The sequence below is a fragment of the Chrysemys picta genome, chromosome 1 (genome assembly GCF_011386835.1).
Source record: "Chrysemys picta bellii isolate R12L10 chromosome 1, ASM1138683v2, whole genome shotgun sequence".
Lineage (NCBI taxonomy): Eukaryota > Metazoa > Chordata > Testudines > Emydidae > Chrysemys > Chrysemys picta.
Window position 1 is genome coordinate 132,544,462 of NC_088791.1, and position 17,492 is coordinate 132,561,953.

Genomic DNA, 17,492 nt, shown 5'->3' on the forward strand with positions numbered 1-17,492 from the left:
GAACACTTTTCACAAAGTGATCACTCTATATCTGACCTATCAGTCCTCATCCTCAAAGGAAACCTGCACAACACTTTCAAAAGATGAGTCTGGGAGCTTAATTTCATAACTTTGCTAGAAACTAAAAATCATGGACTGAACAGAAACACTAGATTTATGGCTTATTACAACAATTTAACACCCCTTCACCCCACCTCCCTGTGACTGTTAATGGGACACTTCACCTTGAAATATGTATTAACTACTTTTGCTAAACAATCTGCTTCATCTTGTATCTAGCTAAAACAACGAGGAGTACTTGTGGCACTTTACAGACTAACAAATTTATTTGGGCATAAGCTTTCGTGGGCTAAAACCCACTTAATCAGATGCATGGAGTGGAAAAAAACAGTAGGCAGGTATATATACACAGTACATGAAAAGATGGGAGTTGCCTGACCAAGTGGGGGGGTCAGTGCTAACGAGACAATTCAATTAAAATGGAAGTAGGCTACTCTCAACAGTAGAATATCAAGGGAGGAAAAATCACTTTTGTAGTGGTAATGAGGCCAATGTAAACAGGGTGGCCCATTTCAAACAATTGACAAGAAGGTGTGAGTAACAGTAGGGGGAATTAGTATGGGGAAATTATTTTTTGTAGTGACCCATCCACTCCCAAGGCTTTATTTAGGCCTAATTTGATGGTGTCAAGTTTGCAAATTAATTCCAGTTATGCAGTTTCTCGTTGGAGTCTGGTTTTGAAGTTTTTTTTGTTGAAGAATTGCCACTTTTAAGACTCTTATTGAGTGTCCAGGGAGATTGAAGTGTTCTCTGACTGGTTTTTGAATGTTATAATTCTTGATGTCTGATTTTTGTCCATTTATTCTTTTGTGTAGCGACTGTCCAGTTTGGCCAATGTACATGTTGGTGTCCAATAAAAGATATTGCCTCACCCACCTTGTCGCACTGGATTTGTAGCTTATTACAATTAGTAACCAAGCAGCCACCCTACCCATCTTTTTTATGGCCTGTGACTGCAGAGGTGTTAACAGGTCACTTCACTTTGAATGGGTTTATAATATGTGTAAGCTACTTATGCTAAACTCTTTTCCATCTTGTATTTGGCTGTGACACTCTGAGTACCATTCCCAGGCCAGAAGAAGAGCTCTGTGTTAGCTCAAAAGCTTGTCTCTCTCACCAACAGAGGTTGGTTCAAGAAAAGATATTAACTCGCCCAACTTTTCAAGATAGTGTGTCATAAACTCCATATCAGTAGAGACAATGGGGTATCAATGGTCTACATTCCACACTTACGCATCTACCATGGATTTTGGGTTGTAGTGGATAGTGGCATTAGACATTACTTATGGAAAGTTTCAGACTACTTCAAGTACAACTTCTTATAGTTCCCATGATTAAAACCTGCTGTAGGCCCTATCTGTATTACAGATACAGTTGTGTTACAGAATCAGTAGGCTAACCGGGTTACAACCATGAAGATAGCTTTTAGTCTTAGCTCCAGCTGTTTTGTGCCATTTTGGTGGTGCAAAACTGTCAGAAAGCCAACTTAACTGGCTAGAGAAATTCAAGGAAGACCTCAATACTCAGACCTCAACAGTTCAGGAGCCAGATTAGCAATCAACATTATTCAAAAGAGCCATAGGGTGAATTCATTGTTTCATTTCCTATAGAATTATATATTCATATTTAAACAGTATGACAGGGAAATGTATACATTTCTCCCAGCAAAATGACTGACCAACTATTATTATTTTATCAACTACAGTTGGTTAATCACATAGTAAAAGCATCCTGATTGGTTATAATTAAATCACAGTGTTTTAATATCATATATGGCAAATAGCTGCAGGAGACACATTAAGGAGTCACTTGAGACTCGTGAGCCTCAGTCTGAGTATCACTGGCCTAGAGTTTACTTAGCAGCTATCTGCCACTCCCTCAGTGGGAGTTGCCATAACAAACAGAGAGAATTACTGCCATGCTCAGCGATGTGATGTCTTTGAAAGTGGCCCAGAACTGTACAGACTATTTTTGTTATCATACTGCCTATCTAATTATATGTCTAACTTGCTGTTCTCTCTCAGCGGTAGGTTTATTTCTGCTATTACTACTTTCCACGTGTTTTGCCTCTCCTTGAATAGCCATAATTGGCTTATTCCCCCCCTGAAGTATTAACATACATTTATTCAAGATGAATCTCATTTAAGGCTTGTCTATATGGGAAAGTTTCACCAGTTTTATACCTCTAATTATACAGGTATAACTCTGTACACACTCATTCTGGAAATAAGAATGGATTTTCAATTGAGTTTATATCCCTTTCCAAATGACATAAGCTAAACATGGGGGTGGGTGGGAGGGAAATACTTTTACTCTGGAATAAGAGTGTCCACATAGAGGGGTTGTCCCAATACATTACTTTAAATTCACACCTGAGATTATACTAGAAAAAACCTTTCCTGTGTAGATAAAGGTCTTAGTTATTCCCTGCCCCTGTTCTAACTTCTCTAGGTCCCTTATGTGGTGTTTTTGCCCTCAGAGGTGTTCCAATGACCCCCAATTTAGTTTAATCATTAGTGTTCCATTACTTTGCTTTCTCTACCAGGTCTTTAGCAAAAAGTTAAATAACATCAGCCCTAATGCCAAATTGCTGTGGTAACCCACTGATGCACATCTCCCCAGGGTACATTATCTTTTCCATTACTCTTTTTATATGATCCTTAAGCTATTATTCAATTCACATATCAGGGCTTTCTTTCTAGCCAATTCTAATACTTTTTTAAAATAAGATTTAATAGAAAACTCCATTAAGGGCTAGATCCAAAGTCCATAGAAGTCTGTGGAAAAGACTTCATGAACTATATAATTGCTTTGTAAAATCCAGCTGTATCACATCTACTTCCTGCATTCTCTTCATTAAAAAAGCTGCAATTATATCTGATTATTCATTGTCACTTTTATCCCACATCTAATCTGTATATGGTGTGTGTGTGTGTGTATATATATATATATAGGTTTTAAATTCTTCAGTGAAGGGTCCTTGCTTGCACTCATGTCTGTAACGTGCCTAGAACAATGTTGTCAATTATTAATTATTTTAACGTTTCAATATAATTAATTATTAGGGCTATTGCTATGTTTGGCTAATTTGTTTGAAAGCACCGAGAGGACTAGGGCCATGTGCAGGAAAGTAATTATTAGTGTCCGACGCTTTTTCTCAAAGCTTATCCCATTCCCACAGAAACTGACTATTTAAAGGCTTTCTAGGCACTCTACATATCATCTCAGATTTTTTCCTGTTGTATAAAATGAGTTCCTACCATGCTAACATTTATAAACAAACCTCAGGTCTATGCAAACATCACCACGCTTCACATTGGAACAGTACACAATAACAGTCAATAGATGTGCTCTTTAATTATCACTTCCTTTCTTATGGCAAAATTGAGTCAGAGGCAAAACAAAGGAAGTTTGTCCTTCATGTGTCAAGCTCAGTTAGCTATTTGCTTTGCTGGTGTCTCTCCTTAATGTATCTAGTGCATCCAACAGGTTTCAACATGTCCAGCACACCTTAGCTAATTCAGTTAAAAGTTAGCACTAGGCATCACAAAATGTTCCATTGGTATTGACTGAGGCTCTGATTCTGAACTGAACCCAGAGAGCCCATTGCAGGGGCAGGGGAAACAGTCTGTGTACAATCAGCTGCAGGATCAGGGTGAAATTCCTGGCCACAGTGCCTTTTTGTTTATTTCACAAAGAAAAGAGGCTGGCATGTTTTTTAAGCTTCAAGTGGAAAGGGAAGTAGGTTATGTGAAAAGTAGGTTATGTATTTAAAAACACCACCTCAAAAGCCATGAAAGGAAAGCTCCAGCCACCTATCACCATTTCAGGATCACACAATCCTCTATCAGGAACAAAAGAATTGGATTTTTTTAAATTTAAAACAAACTATCTATGACAACATAAGAGCCAAGAAAGGTTCCATTTTAAAGAACCTTAAACTCTGTCTTGAGTGAGTGCCAAACAAAAGGGTAAATAAAATAATTATATATTAATTATTTCCTTGGCTGAAAGGTTGACATATGCTAAGAAATCATCTGAAAGAAAGCATGTCTTCAGGCATTGAAAGGAATACACCTTCTCAGGAGTGCATAGGAGAAGGTGGTGACAGCCCTTCACAATTCCCAATCTCACTGAAGATTCCAGTGCTGGAGAAGGTCTTCCGCCCCACATTTCACTAAGGGGTTGGGAACATCTCTCCAGAATCCCCTAAATCACCGTGTCCAAGAATTGTGGCATGTATGCACACACTTCCATATAGAGCCACAAATAAAAACGTTGAGAAGAGCTAAGGTAGCAAATGTTTTGTTGAGTCCATCTAACACCCTACAACAATGTTATCATTCTTCCCCTTAAACAAATCCAAACATGAGAGAGACTGGAAATGAACAATTAAGGAATCCAGCCCACTTCTGTATAACCCACTACCACTTAGTACTGTGGTGATATGAAAACTCTGTTAAAATTACAAGCTATCACTTTAAATTTGTAAGGGGTTTTCTGGTCCTGCTTGCAGTCTAGAGAGCTCTTCAAGGAAGTGCGTGATCTAGGCTTGAACCAGCCATTCTGCAAAGAATCAGTCTAAAACAAAGTGAATTGAATTTTGTCTCTCTGCAGTTCTGGAATGTTAGGGTTCTGGATTCTATGAAATAAAGTAGTGTTATACTGCAACCTGTCAGAAAGAGCGTGCATTGTTTTATATCTGCCTTCTCTGTTTGTATGCTGTGATCGTAACTATCATCCCACCTGACCCACATCACTTACCCACCCTTAACTTCTCCCTTCTACACAGCATCAAATGCAAAGCTTCTGGTCCTTACCTATATGATCTGTCACGTTTTAGACCCCTTGGGTGAAATGCTGTCCTCATTGAAGTCAACAGCAAAACTTTCATTGACTTAATTAGTGCCAGAATTTTACCCTTTGTACTTATCCGCTTTTGTATCTTATTACATCTGCTTTTCTGTGGTGCTGGTGATACCAGCTGCCATTCATGCCATCTTCCTTGTTGTTCCTTTGCTTGAAATGACCTCTTAGAATTAGTCCATAAAGCCTCAGGCTGTATTAACTTTTCCATGGATCCCATCCCTTCCTGAGGACAGAGAGAAATTTCCTGGGCAGAGGGAGGGGTTCTTTCAGAGGGGCTCCATTGGAGCAATAGAAGTCACATTGGACCCACATTGGAATGTAAGTTGGGGTCAGGGCACCAAGGGACTGAATTGCAGTGGGAGTACAGAACTCCTGCATAATATGATGTTGTCTTCCCATAGATACTCTGCAATCCACCCAGATCATGATGGGTATGTCACGGGATGCAGCTTTTCAGTGGGAGGGGGTTGGGGGCAAACCCCATGCCAATGGGAAAATGTGGAGGCACCCAAGTAAGAAAATCCTGGTGGAGTTACCCTTTGTTAGTCTCTAAGGTGCCACAAGTACTCCTCGTTCTTTTTGTTCTCAGAGTTGCTGAAGCTTGTACACAACACACACGCATTCTCTGTGCTCTCTCCTGGAGATTTTACTTTTGTTCTTTCATATTGTTATTTTTCAAAGTTCAAAATAAGTCCCTGATCCTGCAAACTCTTATGCATATGGTTATCTTTACACATACCTGTTGTTCCACTGGGACTATGCACATAATTAAGGTTAAGTAAATGCATAAAAGTTTGCATGCTCACAGTGTAAGTAATTTGGACTACAGGTGTATGGCTGGTGTTTTTTGTTTATGAGAAAAAAGGAACACTAAATAGCATAACTATCTCTGTAAATTATTTTTCCCACCTTGCTTTAATGCATCATATTGACCTTTCATGGCGGCAGGAAAGTACTAGATAGATCAATGATCTATTATGGTATGGCAAATCTGATATTTTTCTGTGTCAGTACTCTTTCAAGTAGTTGTTACCTTATTTGCTCGACCAGTGAGGTTTCACACTCACAGATGCAAAACCTATTTCAAAGACTTATCTGTCATGTAAGTATATAATACAATTTCCTCTCATTGTTTCTTTTTGGCAATTAAGGCAACTGATTTACATGATAGCAGTTTAGCACTATTGTGTTGAGAATCAGACGGATGCAAAGGTCATCTGTTATCTTTCCTCTTAAATGAACAAGAGTTCCTGGCTTATATGAAAACAAAAATTTTCAGTTCCAGTCCATTCCAGTCCAGCCTTCTGAAGAAAACAGGAACCATGGGCTCTTAGGCTAAAGCTGACCATCCAAGAAGCTGATTTTTTTCATATGCAATTGAACTTTTGCACAGAAAAAGGTATATTTATTTCTTATGAAACAGATTATAAAATTGCACAGGGTGGGTCATTAGGCTGATATAACTAGGGTGACCAGATGTCCCGATTTTATAGGGACAGTCCCAATTTTTGGGTCTTTTTCTTATATAGCGTACTATTACCTCTCACCCCTGTCCCGATTTTTCACACTTGCTGTCTGGTCACCCTAGATATAACTGATATGTATTTCTTTGTTAACGATACTTTCCTATGAGAGTTAAGGTGGAGTTTAGAGCAGACAGGTTTGGGATTTTTTTTTTAAGCCAGAGATTTTTTTTTTTTAAACAGCATTTTGCATTTGTTTTTTTGCTTTTGTTTTGTACTTGACCTTAGTCTTTCTTGCTGGTACTTAAAATGAAGGTGATGATAAAGAAATTCAATAGTAGATTCAATCAGAGTAGTAATATAATCCACAAACATGCTGATTAAAAGTATATCAATATGTGTTTAATCTAATTAATTCCTATTGTTCCTTTTTTTTTATTCTCTTCTGTTTCAGTTCTTGTACTGTGTCCATCATTGTGGTATCTTACAGTGCCTGTATCTTAATAGGCACCAGCCACATCATACACACTACATTTTTCAACAGATCCTTTTTTTGCAAATGAGTGAGGCAAGTTCTGCACTCAATTATACAAGTTGACTATCATTGACTTCAATGGGAGTTAGACCAATGTAACTGAAGTCAGTGGAAGTTGTGCCCATGTAAACGGAGCAGAATTTGGTCCCGTGGATAAGTTCCATTATCAAGGGCTTTTCTTACTTATTTCTTTTAAAGAAATTTGGGTATGATCTAGTGGAGCCAGTATATTGGGTATGAATGTATCTAAGGTAGCGCTGGTTAGAAAATGGAAATCCCTTCCCAAGAAAAAAATTGTGGCTTTGAATTATTTTTCCATATTGAATTGGGAGAAAATGTCAATAGTGCAAATTGTTATTGTGGGAAAGGATTACCAGAAAAATTCCATTGTGAGTCTCCCAAAAAAGGATTTTTTCAGCTTGATGGCTGCCACCCTAGAAGAAGACTCTTGTCAATTTCACTTTCTCACACAGGCAGAACATGATATTGGCAAGAGCCTTCCAGCCAGGCTGCTTGGGGGAGTCACTGTTTAAATTCTCCTGACAAAATTGGATTATTATTTTTTTAACAGAATTGAAATTTTCCCACAGAAAGCTTAATATTTTGGAAAAGGGCATTTTTTGTTTGTAAATTTTCTGTTGGAAAATCATTCTGTCAGCTGTAATCTGAGGCCCAAAGGGGGCTTGTTTGAAAATTGAATGCATTCAGCTGTATCCTATAGCTAATCTAACCTATCTATGTAGAATTTCACACTGCTCTCATCTATCACCTGGTAACCTAATGTGGCAGAATGTCTTCTTAGCTCTTATAGATGCACTTCATATATTTTGATCATTTTTATAGCACTGGCAGTGCAGTAAGTTAGTTTACAGACATAGAGGAGACAAAGGATGAAACACAAAGCAAATGGCAAAACTCCCATTGACTTTGGTGAAGCTAGGATTTCACCTCAGGTCTCTGCCCTGTGCACACTTATCTCAGTGGGCAGACACCTGTGTGTGTAATGGAGCACAAATGTACTCAGGGGGCTGTGCACGGGTTGGAAGTGTTTGCCTGCATGGATCAGTTTGCTGGAGCAGGATCTTTATATATACCATTCTCCCCTTAAGGTAATATAATTTATAGTACAATAAAAGATATTACCTGACCCACCTTGTCTTTCTAATATCCTGGGACCTACACAGCTACAACAACACTGCAATTCTCCCCCTAAGGCATCAGGGAAAGATGTAAGTCCTTAGGTAGTGGCTGTAGATCATAACAGGGCCTAGCTGGGTCTTACAGTCTGGTGGGTTAATTTTACTTTTGCTGGGCTGCCCAATAGTTGGGTAATTGAAACTTTGTATTGAAGTTTTTTAATTTTTTGTAATAATATTGTAACAATTGTGCGTGAGGTGTATGGAGCCCGAGGCAGGCATCAGGTAAATTAGAATAACACAAACATCTCATATCTCCTATGCAGACAGCCCATGTTACCGGCTGAGAACAGAAGATTCATTATTTCTCAGAGTACATCCTTTTTGTGTGTGTTTGTTTTGTATGGATTTGTAGGGTGAATTTATTGGATTATCATGAAAGACCATTTCAATTTCCATTTTACAGCATGAAATAGAACCTTAAACTAATACAAAGAAATTCAGGGAGAAAACGGACGCTTGATGAGAATCAAAACGAGACCGGAAAACTAGCCCCCAATTCTCAGTGTGTTAAATATTGACAATGAATGTTCTAACATCTTTTATTTTAACAGATGATCTGTTTCACAGTCCTGCTAATGCAGTTAGCTCTGTCCATTGTAACAACAGGTAGGAAAGCATGTTGTTTCTAATACCTAAGAAAATGGAATTTTTATTCCTTTTTACAATAATTTCTTTATTCCTTCTATAATCCTACAAACCTTACTCAGGCAACAATGCCATCAGCGTCAAAGACATAGAGAGGACTGTTACCCATTGCCTGTATTTTGCACTAAGTGTGGTGTGGACAAATCCCTACCCTCACAAGGACTCCCATTGAAATCAATGGACTGAAATGGACAGACCCTTGACTATGTGTGGTGCCATATTAACTTTAATACAGAACAAGGAGCAATGGTCTCAAGTTGCAGTGGGGGAGGTTTAGGTTGGATATTAGGAGAAACTTTTTCATTAGGAGGGTGGTGAAGCACTGGAATGGGTTACCTAGGGAGGTGGTGGAATCTCCATCCTTAGAGGTTTTTAGGGTCAGGCTTGACAAAGCCCTGACTGGGATGATTTAGTTGGGGATTGGTCCTGCTTTGAGCAGGGGGTTGGACTAGATGACCTCCTGAGGTCCCTTCCAACCCTGATATTCTATGATTCTGTCGTTCTATGATTCTGTGCAGCCATAGAGGTTTGCCTGCAAGGAGCTCATTGCCAGATCAGGGCCTGAAGTAGTACTGCAGGGTTTGGCTCAGTGGAAATAAGGAGAAAAAGCAGTTCCAATTTAGATATCAGTTAACTTAATGTGTTAGATATGAGAATCTCACTGTTACCTAATTTCTGTAGATTGTCATGTCAGGGTTATGCTCTGTGTGAAAAATAGAGTCAACATTTTCAAACTTGGGTAATTTCAATAGGTGTTTAAGTTGTTTAGCACCGCCTTAAAATCAAGCCACTGAAGCCTGCATCCTGTAAGTTACAATGCATAGGCGGACCCTTGAACCTATACAGAGCCATTGAAATCAGTGTGGGGGGGGAGTCCTCCCATGTAGTAACTCGCAGGATAGGGTTGCCAACTTTCTAATTGCAGAATACCGAACACTCTTGTCCCACCCCTGCCCTGAAGCCCCAATCCTGCTATGCCCCTTCTCTGAGGCCCCAAACCCTGCTCACTCTACCCCCCCCCCCCCGTTGTTTACTCTCCCCCACCCTCGCTCACTTGCACATTTTCACTGGGCTGGGGCAGGGGATTGGGGCACAGGGGAGGGCTGAGGGCTCCATCTGGGAGTGCAGGCTCTTGGGTGGGGCTGGGGATGAGGGGTTTGCAGTGCAGGAAGGGGCTCTGGGGTGGGGCCGAGGGGTTCAGAGTGTGTGAGGAGGCTCTAGGATGGGGCAGAGGGTTGGGGTCTGGGAGAGGGCTCCAGGCTGGGAGGTGGGGCTGAGAGGTTCAGAGTGTGGTCTGGGAGGGAGTTCTGGGCTGGGGCAGAGGTTTGGGATATGGGAGGGGGCTTGGGGTGTGGGCTCCAGGTGGCACTGATCTCAGGCAGCCCCGGCATTTCCCGGGGATGGAAGATGTCCACGAGGCTCCCGGGAAGTGGTGGCATGTGACTCCGGCTTCTAGGCGGAGCACCCCTGGTCGCTCCTCTGCCTAGGAACTGAAGGGACATGCCGGCTGCTTCCCAGGAGCTGGGCATGGAGCCTGCCTGCCCTGCTTCACCAACTGGACTTTTCGTGGCCCGGTCAGCTGTGCTGACCAGAGGCACCCGGGTCCCTTTTTGATCGGGCGTTCTGGTCGAAAACCGGATGCCTGGCAACCCTAGGACGGGGGCTTGATTTAATTGCCTAAATGTGGAGTTAGGTGATTAACTCTAAGCAACAAAGTTAGAGAATTTTGAGTTAGCCGAATAGGTGCTACCCAGTGAAATGTTTCAGGAAAGCAATTACAAAAGGGGCATGCATACAGCCAAAGTAAATTCCTATTTAAATTGAAACAGATATTCAAGGAAAAACATTTGCATAACTTGGCCAGCTGTGTGCTCATCTGCACAATTTGGTCCAATTGAGTCACACGGAGTGTAACTGAGGCCAGAGATTGGGCCCAAAATGTTTGTAAATGGAACATTCCCAGCACTTATGTTTTCAGTTAGTCTTTGATTATTTTCATTCTAATCAGGTTCCAGTAAGTACTGGGGAAATAAAAAAGATTTATTACAGCTGCATTTCACTGGTTATTAGTGAAACCCTAGAATTTCATTGAGAAAAAATGTCCATGCACCCTGTTGAATAATATGCTCAGACAATTTCTGTAAAAATACAGGCCAGATGTTCAGCCTAGTGTAAATTGATCTTGGAGCGGGCCTTAAATTCTGCTGGTATAAAATGGCATCATTCCACTGTAGCTGAAAGGAGCTTCACTGATTTACACAAGCTGAACAACGGGCACAATGAATGTTAAGAATGTGTGAAACTCAGCTGAACTTCACTGGGTTACACCAGCTGAGAATTTGTCCCATAGTCATGAAGCTCCCAGGTGGTAAAATGATTGCTTGATTTTACATATTAAATTGTGCTTTGATATCCAAGATCATCAAGGTTTTTGCTTGCAGATGAACAAACAGAGCAGCCATCTCTTTCCCGCTGCAGCCTTTTTGGAGATGATCACATCAAAACATTTGATGAGTCTTTCTATGACTTTGCTGGGGATTGCAGTTACCTCCTGGCTGGGGACTGTCACAAACGTTCCTTCACGCTCATAGGTGAGTTTGAGTAGAATATCAGAGATCAGCAAATGTGGAACATTTTAGGGCTTCAGTATCCACCTATCTTGGATACTTTCACATGGGGGAAGAACACTAGCAGAGTTCCCAATGCTGCCTTCTGCCAGACGGGAGGGGCAGCTAAACCAATGAGTTTTGATGGCTCTATTGAGGCCAGGCCTATCTGCATAGAGGTCCTGTTCCTCTAAACTGGCTTCTGATGTCCTTTGACACCTGGGTTCTTGCATTGATAAGCTACTGGAGAACCGGGATTTCCTCATTAGCCCTTGTGTAAAGAGGAAAAGTGGGTAGTCTTTTAAATGTTGCCAGGATGGTGGAAATTTTCAAAGCTGGCTAGGGGATTTAGTCACACAGCTCCCATAAAAACTCATGCAGACTGTGCGCTGAATCCTTTGAAAATCTATCCACTCAGCACAGAAGTCCTTGAGGGTACACAGGTATATTTAAGGTCAGCATTTTCCCCTTCAGAGCTAGGGTTTGTCTTCCCTTGAGCTGGAGGTGTAATTTCCAGCTGGAGGAAACATTAGACATTAGCGTTAGCTCGGATTGAGCTAGTGTGCTAAAAACAGAAGTGTAGCCATGGCAGGATAGGCTAGCTGCCCTGTGTATGATCCCATCTGAAACCATATGTCTGTACTTGGGGTGACTAGCCCCTCTCATTGCCAGAGCTACACTCCATTTTTAGCACACCAGCTTGATCGGAGCTAGTGCAGGTTTGTCTCTTCAAGCTGTAAATTACCCCTTTGGTTCTGGCTTCAGAGGGTAGCCGTGTTAGTCTGTATCAGTAAAAACAACGAGGAGTCCTTGTGGCACCTTAGAGACTAACAAATTTATTTGGGCATAAGCTTTCATGGGATATAACCCACTTCATCAGATGCATGGAGTGGAACATACGGTAGGCAGGTGTAAATATACAGCACGTGAAAAGATGGGAGTTGCCTTACCAAGTGGGGGGGTCAGTGCTAATGAAGCCAATTCAATTAGGGTGGATGTGGCCCATTCCCAACAGTTGACAAGAAGGGGAGAATATCAACAGAGGGGAAATTATTTTTTGTAGTGACCCAGCCACTCCCAGTCATTATTCAGGCCTAATTTGATGGTGTCAAGTTTGTAAATTAATTCCAGTTTTGCAGTTTCTTGTTGGAGTCTGTTTTTGAAGTTTTTTTTGTTGAAGAATGGTGACTTTTAAGTCTGTTATTGAGTGTCCAGGGAGATTGAAGTGTTCTCCTACTGGTTTTTAAATGTTACCATTCTTGATGTCTGATTTGTGTCCATTTATTCTTTTGCATAGAGACGGTCCGGTTTGGCCAATGTACATGGCAGAGGGGCATTGCTGGCACACGATGGCATATATCACATTGGTAGATGTGCAAGTGAACCCTGATGGTGTGGCTGATGTGGTTAGCTCCTATGACGGCGTCCCTTGAATAGATATACGGACAGAGTTGGCAACGGGGTTTGTTGCAGTGGTTGGTTCCTGGGTTAGTGTTTCTGTTGTGCGGTGTGTAGTTGCTGGTGAGTATTTGCTTCAGGTTGGGGGGCTGTCTGTAAGCGAGGACTGGTCTGTCTCCCAAGATCTGTGAGAGTGAGGGATCGTCCTTTAGGATAGGTTGTAGATCCCTGATGTTGTGCTGGAGAGGTTTTAGTTGGGGGCTGGAGGTGATGGCTAGTGGCGTTCTGTTACTTTCTTTGTTGGGCCTGTCCTGGAGTAGATGACTTCTGGGAGTCCTTCTGGCTCTGTCAATCTGTTTCTTCACTTCCCCAGGTGGGTATTGTAGGTTTAAGAATGCTTGATAGAGATCCTGTAGGTGTCTGTCTCTGTCTGAGGGATTGGAGCAAATGCGGTTGTATCTTAGGGCTTGGCTGTAGACAATGGATTGTGTGATGTGGTCTGGATGAAAGCTGGAGGCATATAGGTAAATATAGTGGTCAGTAGGTTTCCAGTATAAGGTGGTGTTTATGTGGCCATCGCTTATTTGTACAGTAGTGTCCAGGAGGTGGATCTCTTGTGCGGACTGGTCCAGGCTGAGGTTGATGGTGGGGTGGAAATTGTTGAAATCCAGGTGGAGTTCCTCAAGGGCCTCCTTCCCTTGGGTCCAGATGATGAAGATGTCATCAATGTAGCAGAAATAGAGTAGGGGCGCTAGGGGATGAGAGCTGGGGAAGCGTTGTTCTAAGTCCGCCATAAAAATGTTGGCATACTGTGGGGCCATGCAGGTACCCATAGCAGTGCTGCTGACTTGAAGGTATAAATTGTCCCCAAATCTGAAATAGTTGTGGGTGAGGACAAAGTCACAAAGCTCAGCCACCAGGTTTGCCGTGACATTATCGGGGATACTGTTCCTGATGGTTTGTAGTCCATCTTTGTGTGGAATGTTGGTGTAGAGAGCTTCTACATCCATAGTGGCTAGGATGGTGTTTTCTGGAAGATCACCAATGCACTGTAGTTTCCTCAGGAAGTCAGTGGTGTCTTGAAGATAGCTAGAAGTGCTGGTAGTGTAGAGCCTGAGGAGAGAGTCCACATAACCAGACAGTCCTGCTGTCAGGGTGCCAATGGCTGAGATGATGAGGCATCCAGGATTCCCAGGTTTATGGATCTTGAGTAGCAGATAGAATACCCGGGGCTCTAGGGGTGTGTCTGTGTAGATTTGTTCCTGTGCTGCTTCACGGATTTTCTTGAGCAGATGGTGCAGTTTCTTTTGGTACCCCTCAGTGGGATCAGAGGGTAATGGCTTGTAGAATGTGGTTTGCCTAGAAGCCTTTCGTTCATACTTCAACCTATTCATGATGACGACAGCACCTCCTTTGTCAGCCTTTTTGATTATAATGTCAGAGTTGTTTCTGAGGCTGTGGATGGCATTGTGTTCTGCACGGCTGAGTTTATGGGGCAAGTGATGCTGTTTTTCCACAATTTCAGCTTGTGCACGTCAGCAGAAGCACTCTATGTAGAAGTCCAGTCTGTTGTTTCAACCATCAGGAGGAGTCCATGCAGAATCCTTCATCTTGTAGCATTGGTAGGAAGGTTTCTGTGGGCATAGGTGCCGACTTCCACTGTTCCCAGTCGGTGCTCGACCCCACCCCTGGCCCCACCCCTGCACTGCCCTCGCCCCGCCCCCATTCCACCCCTGCCCCAAAGTCCCTGCCCCTTCCCTCCCCCATTCAACCCCCTTCCCCAAAGTCCTTGCCCCTGCCCTGCCTCTTCTCCATTTCCTTCCCTGAGTATGCCACGTCCCTGCTCCTCCCCCCTCCCTCCTGGAAAGTCTTAAATGCTGCCAAACAGCTGTTTGGTGGCAGGAAGCACTGGAAGGTAGAAGGAGGAGTGGGGATGCGGCGCGCTTGGGGAGGGAGGAGGTGAGTTGGAGCGGGAGTGAGGGGAGCTTGGCTGCCGGTGGGTACAGAGCACCCACTAATTTTTCCCTGTGGAAGCTCCAGCCCCAGAGCACCCATGGAGTCGGTGCCTATGTCTGTGGGTTAGTGTGCTGTTCAGTGGTGTGTTGGAAATATTCCTTGAGTCAGAGACAGCGAAAGTAGGATTCCAGGTCACCGCAGAACTGTATCATGTGTGTGGGTGGTGGGGCAGAAGGAGAGGCCCCGAGATAGGACAGACTATTCTGCCGGGCTAAGAGTATACCTGGATAGATTAGCAATGTTGTTGGGTGAGTTAAGGCGATCACTGTTGTGGCCTCTTGTGGCATGTAGGAGTTTAGATAGTTTAGTGTCCACTGTAGAGAAGCAAAGTGTGTGTTGTCTAGTTTTTGTAAAGTCCAGCCGAGGAAGTTTGTGTGGAAGGCTGGCTTTTTATGAGAGTCTCCAGTTTTGAGAGCTCATTCTTGATCTTTTCCTACTTGCTGTATAGGATGTTGATCCTGTATAGGATGGTTCCGTAGTTTCTTTGAGAGTGTGTGGAACAATCTCTCACCATAGTCTGTGTGGTATATTGATTGTAATGGATTTTTTACCTTCAGTCCTTTTGGTATGATGTCCATTCATTTGCATTTGGAAAGGAAGATGATGTCTGTCTGTATCTGCATGAGTTTTTTCATGAAGTTGATGGATTTCCACTTCATACGGCTAAATTCAGTGCCTTGCATGGTGACAGGTTTCAGAGGGGTAGCCGTGTAGATGTAAGCCTTATTCTCAGGGCTGGAGTACACACAGTTTGAGCACTGAAAGTGATTTGTGAAACTGGGTGCAAAAAACCCTTGTGCGAACATTCTTATTTTGGATTAGTGTCCTATTTCAATTTAGTTTAAGTAAGCTTTATGCCAAATGAAAATTGATATAGGGCTCTCTTAATCCAAAGTAAGGGATTTGCACCACTTTAATTGCATTGGTTTTTGCTCCAATTTAGTAAAATTAATAGAATTCTTGAGTGCAGATAAGCCCTTAAATATATTTCACATACATTTTAAAGGAGATTTGGATGGATTGGTTTGTGCGATAACCATCAATTAACCATTTAAAGATTGCGAGCCGAGATTTCATGACTACGTTTTAAAAAGAAACATACTGCAATCGAGTACTGCATGCATCTGTTATCTAGTTCAACCTCAGTATGTGGTTTTAGTACCCGAGTGATATTTAACATAGACTCATCCTTTTGTTTTAAACCTCAGAGGGCATATATCTGAAATGATTGACTCCAGTTGCAAAAGACATTAACAAGATGTGCATTTAGAATATTAGCTCTGAATTAATGTTGGGGGAAATGTAATAATGAGTTGGAATGCAACTGGTATTAAATAACTTTGGGTAGAGCTACACAGCAAACGGAGGTGTGTTTGTAGCATGGATGGGCATAGCGTTAATCTAGCTAGCACTGATAACAATAGTAGTGAAGATGTGGTGGCATGAGCTTCAGCGCAGGCTAGCTGCCCCAGTACTAGCCCAACGGGGCCCCGGGTACATACTCGGGTTGATAGTCCATTCTGAAGTCTGCACCACCATGTCTATATTGCTCTTGTCACCTGTGCTAGCTAGATTGCAGTTAGCGTGGATATGCATACCTGTCCTAGAATCACACCTTCACTTGTGGTGTAGATATGTCCTTGGACAATTTTGTTACTGGGAACAATCTTATTTGCTGTGCAAAAAGCTGATTCTGCATAGGAGGCAGGGAATGTGTGTGTGTGTGGGGGGGGGGAAGGGGTGGGGGGAACAATGGGGAAAGTTAGAGCTATTCAATTGCTTCAGCCTCTGTCTGCTGTGTACAGATGAACACGACTTCAGTGATCATGCCTCTGGGCAAGTATATGTGCACCAGACCTGATGCCACCATTTGAAAAGATACGGTGTAAATTCCTCCCCCATGCCAATCCCATCCTGTCGGACAGCGAGAGGAAGCATGGCTATGGTCCTGCCTTTGCTCCTCCTATTCTGTTTGGGACTCCATCTTGAAATGCACTAAGAATTCTAGCTCCAGATCCAGCCAAACACTTAAGCCCATGCTTTAAGAGTGTGAATGGTTCCATTGACCTCTGTGAGACTCTACTCTTATTTAACTTAAAGCATGTGTTTAAGACTTTTGTTGAAACAGGCTAGAATGATTAGCACTTTACAGGATCAATCCCACCACTAGACTTGTGCTCAGGTGTCACAAGGACTATGATAGTGACTAGTTCCTACGCAGGGGCTAAGGAGATGTGGTGGAAGCAAGGGGGAATTCTTGTTCTGTCTTCCCCCACTTGCTCTTTCTGCTTCTGTGCAAAGCTAACCACAATCTGCCCAATCAATTACTGAATGTTCTACATCAGTCGTCATCATCAGTGACCCCAGCCCTTCCCTACAGTCAGGAAATAGAAGCAGAGAGTGGGGAAATTCTAAAATTAAATTATTCCTATGAAAAATCAACAAAGCTCCCACTGGAGTTTCCTTTCAACACAGCTTTCTAGTCATATGAGGTGTGTTTGAAGGCTGTAACTCTCATATGAAGAGAGATTGAAAAGACTGGAATTGTTACCTTAGAATGGAGGTGAATAAGAGGGGACAGGATGAAAGCATATAAAATAGCAAATGTTCTAGAGAAGGTAAGCTGGAGCTCGTGTTCTCCCTGTCTCATAACAAAAGAACAAGGGGACATTCAATGAACTGAAAAGATGGGAAATTAAAA

The 17,492-nt window shown here is 42.4% G+C and overlaps 1 protein-coding gene across 2 annotated transcripts in view; it reads left to right on the plus strand.

The window, feature by feature from the left end:
• Positions 1-6,190: 6,190 nt before the first annotated feature.
• Positions 6,191-17,492, plus strand: part of VWF (von Willebrand factor) — a 247,614-nt gene continuing 236,312 nt past the window's right edge. The window contains exons 1-3 of one of the 2 annotated variants that reach the window (XM_008165463.4): positions 6,191-6,328; positions 8,678-8,732; positions 11,213-11,362. In XM_008165463.4, coding sequence (XP_008163685.2) covers positions 8,678-8,732; positions 11,213-11,362 — 205 coding nt within the window. In that variant the 5' untranslated portion in view covers positions 6,191-6,328. Of the gene's footprint in view, positions 6,329-7,963; positions 8,037-8,677; positions 8,733-11,212; positions 11,363-17,492 lie in introns of those variants that run through there. The other variant, XM_065570815.1, reaches the window with a different exon arrangement.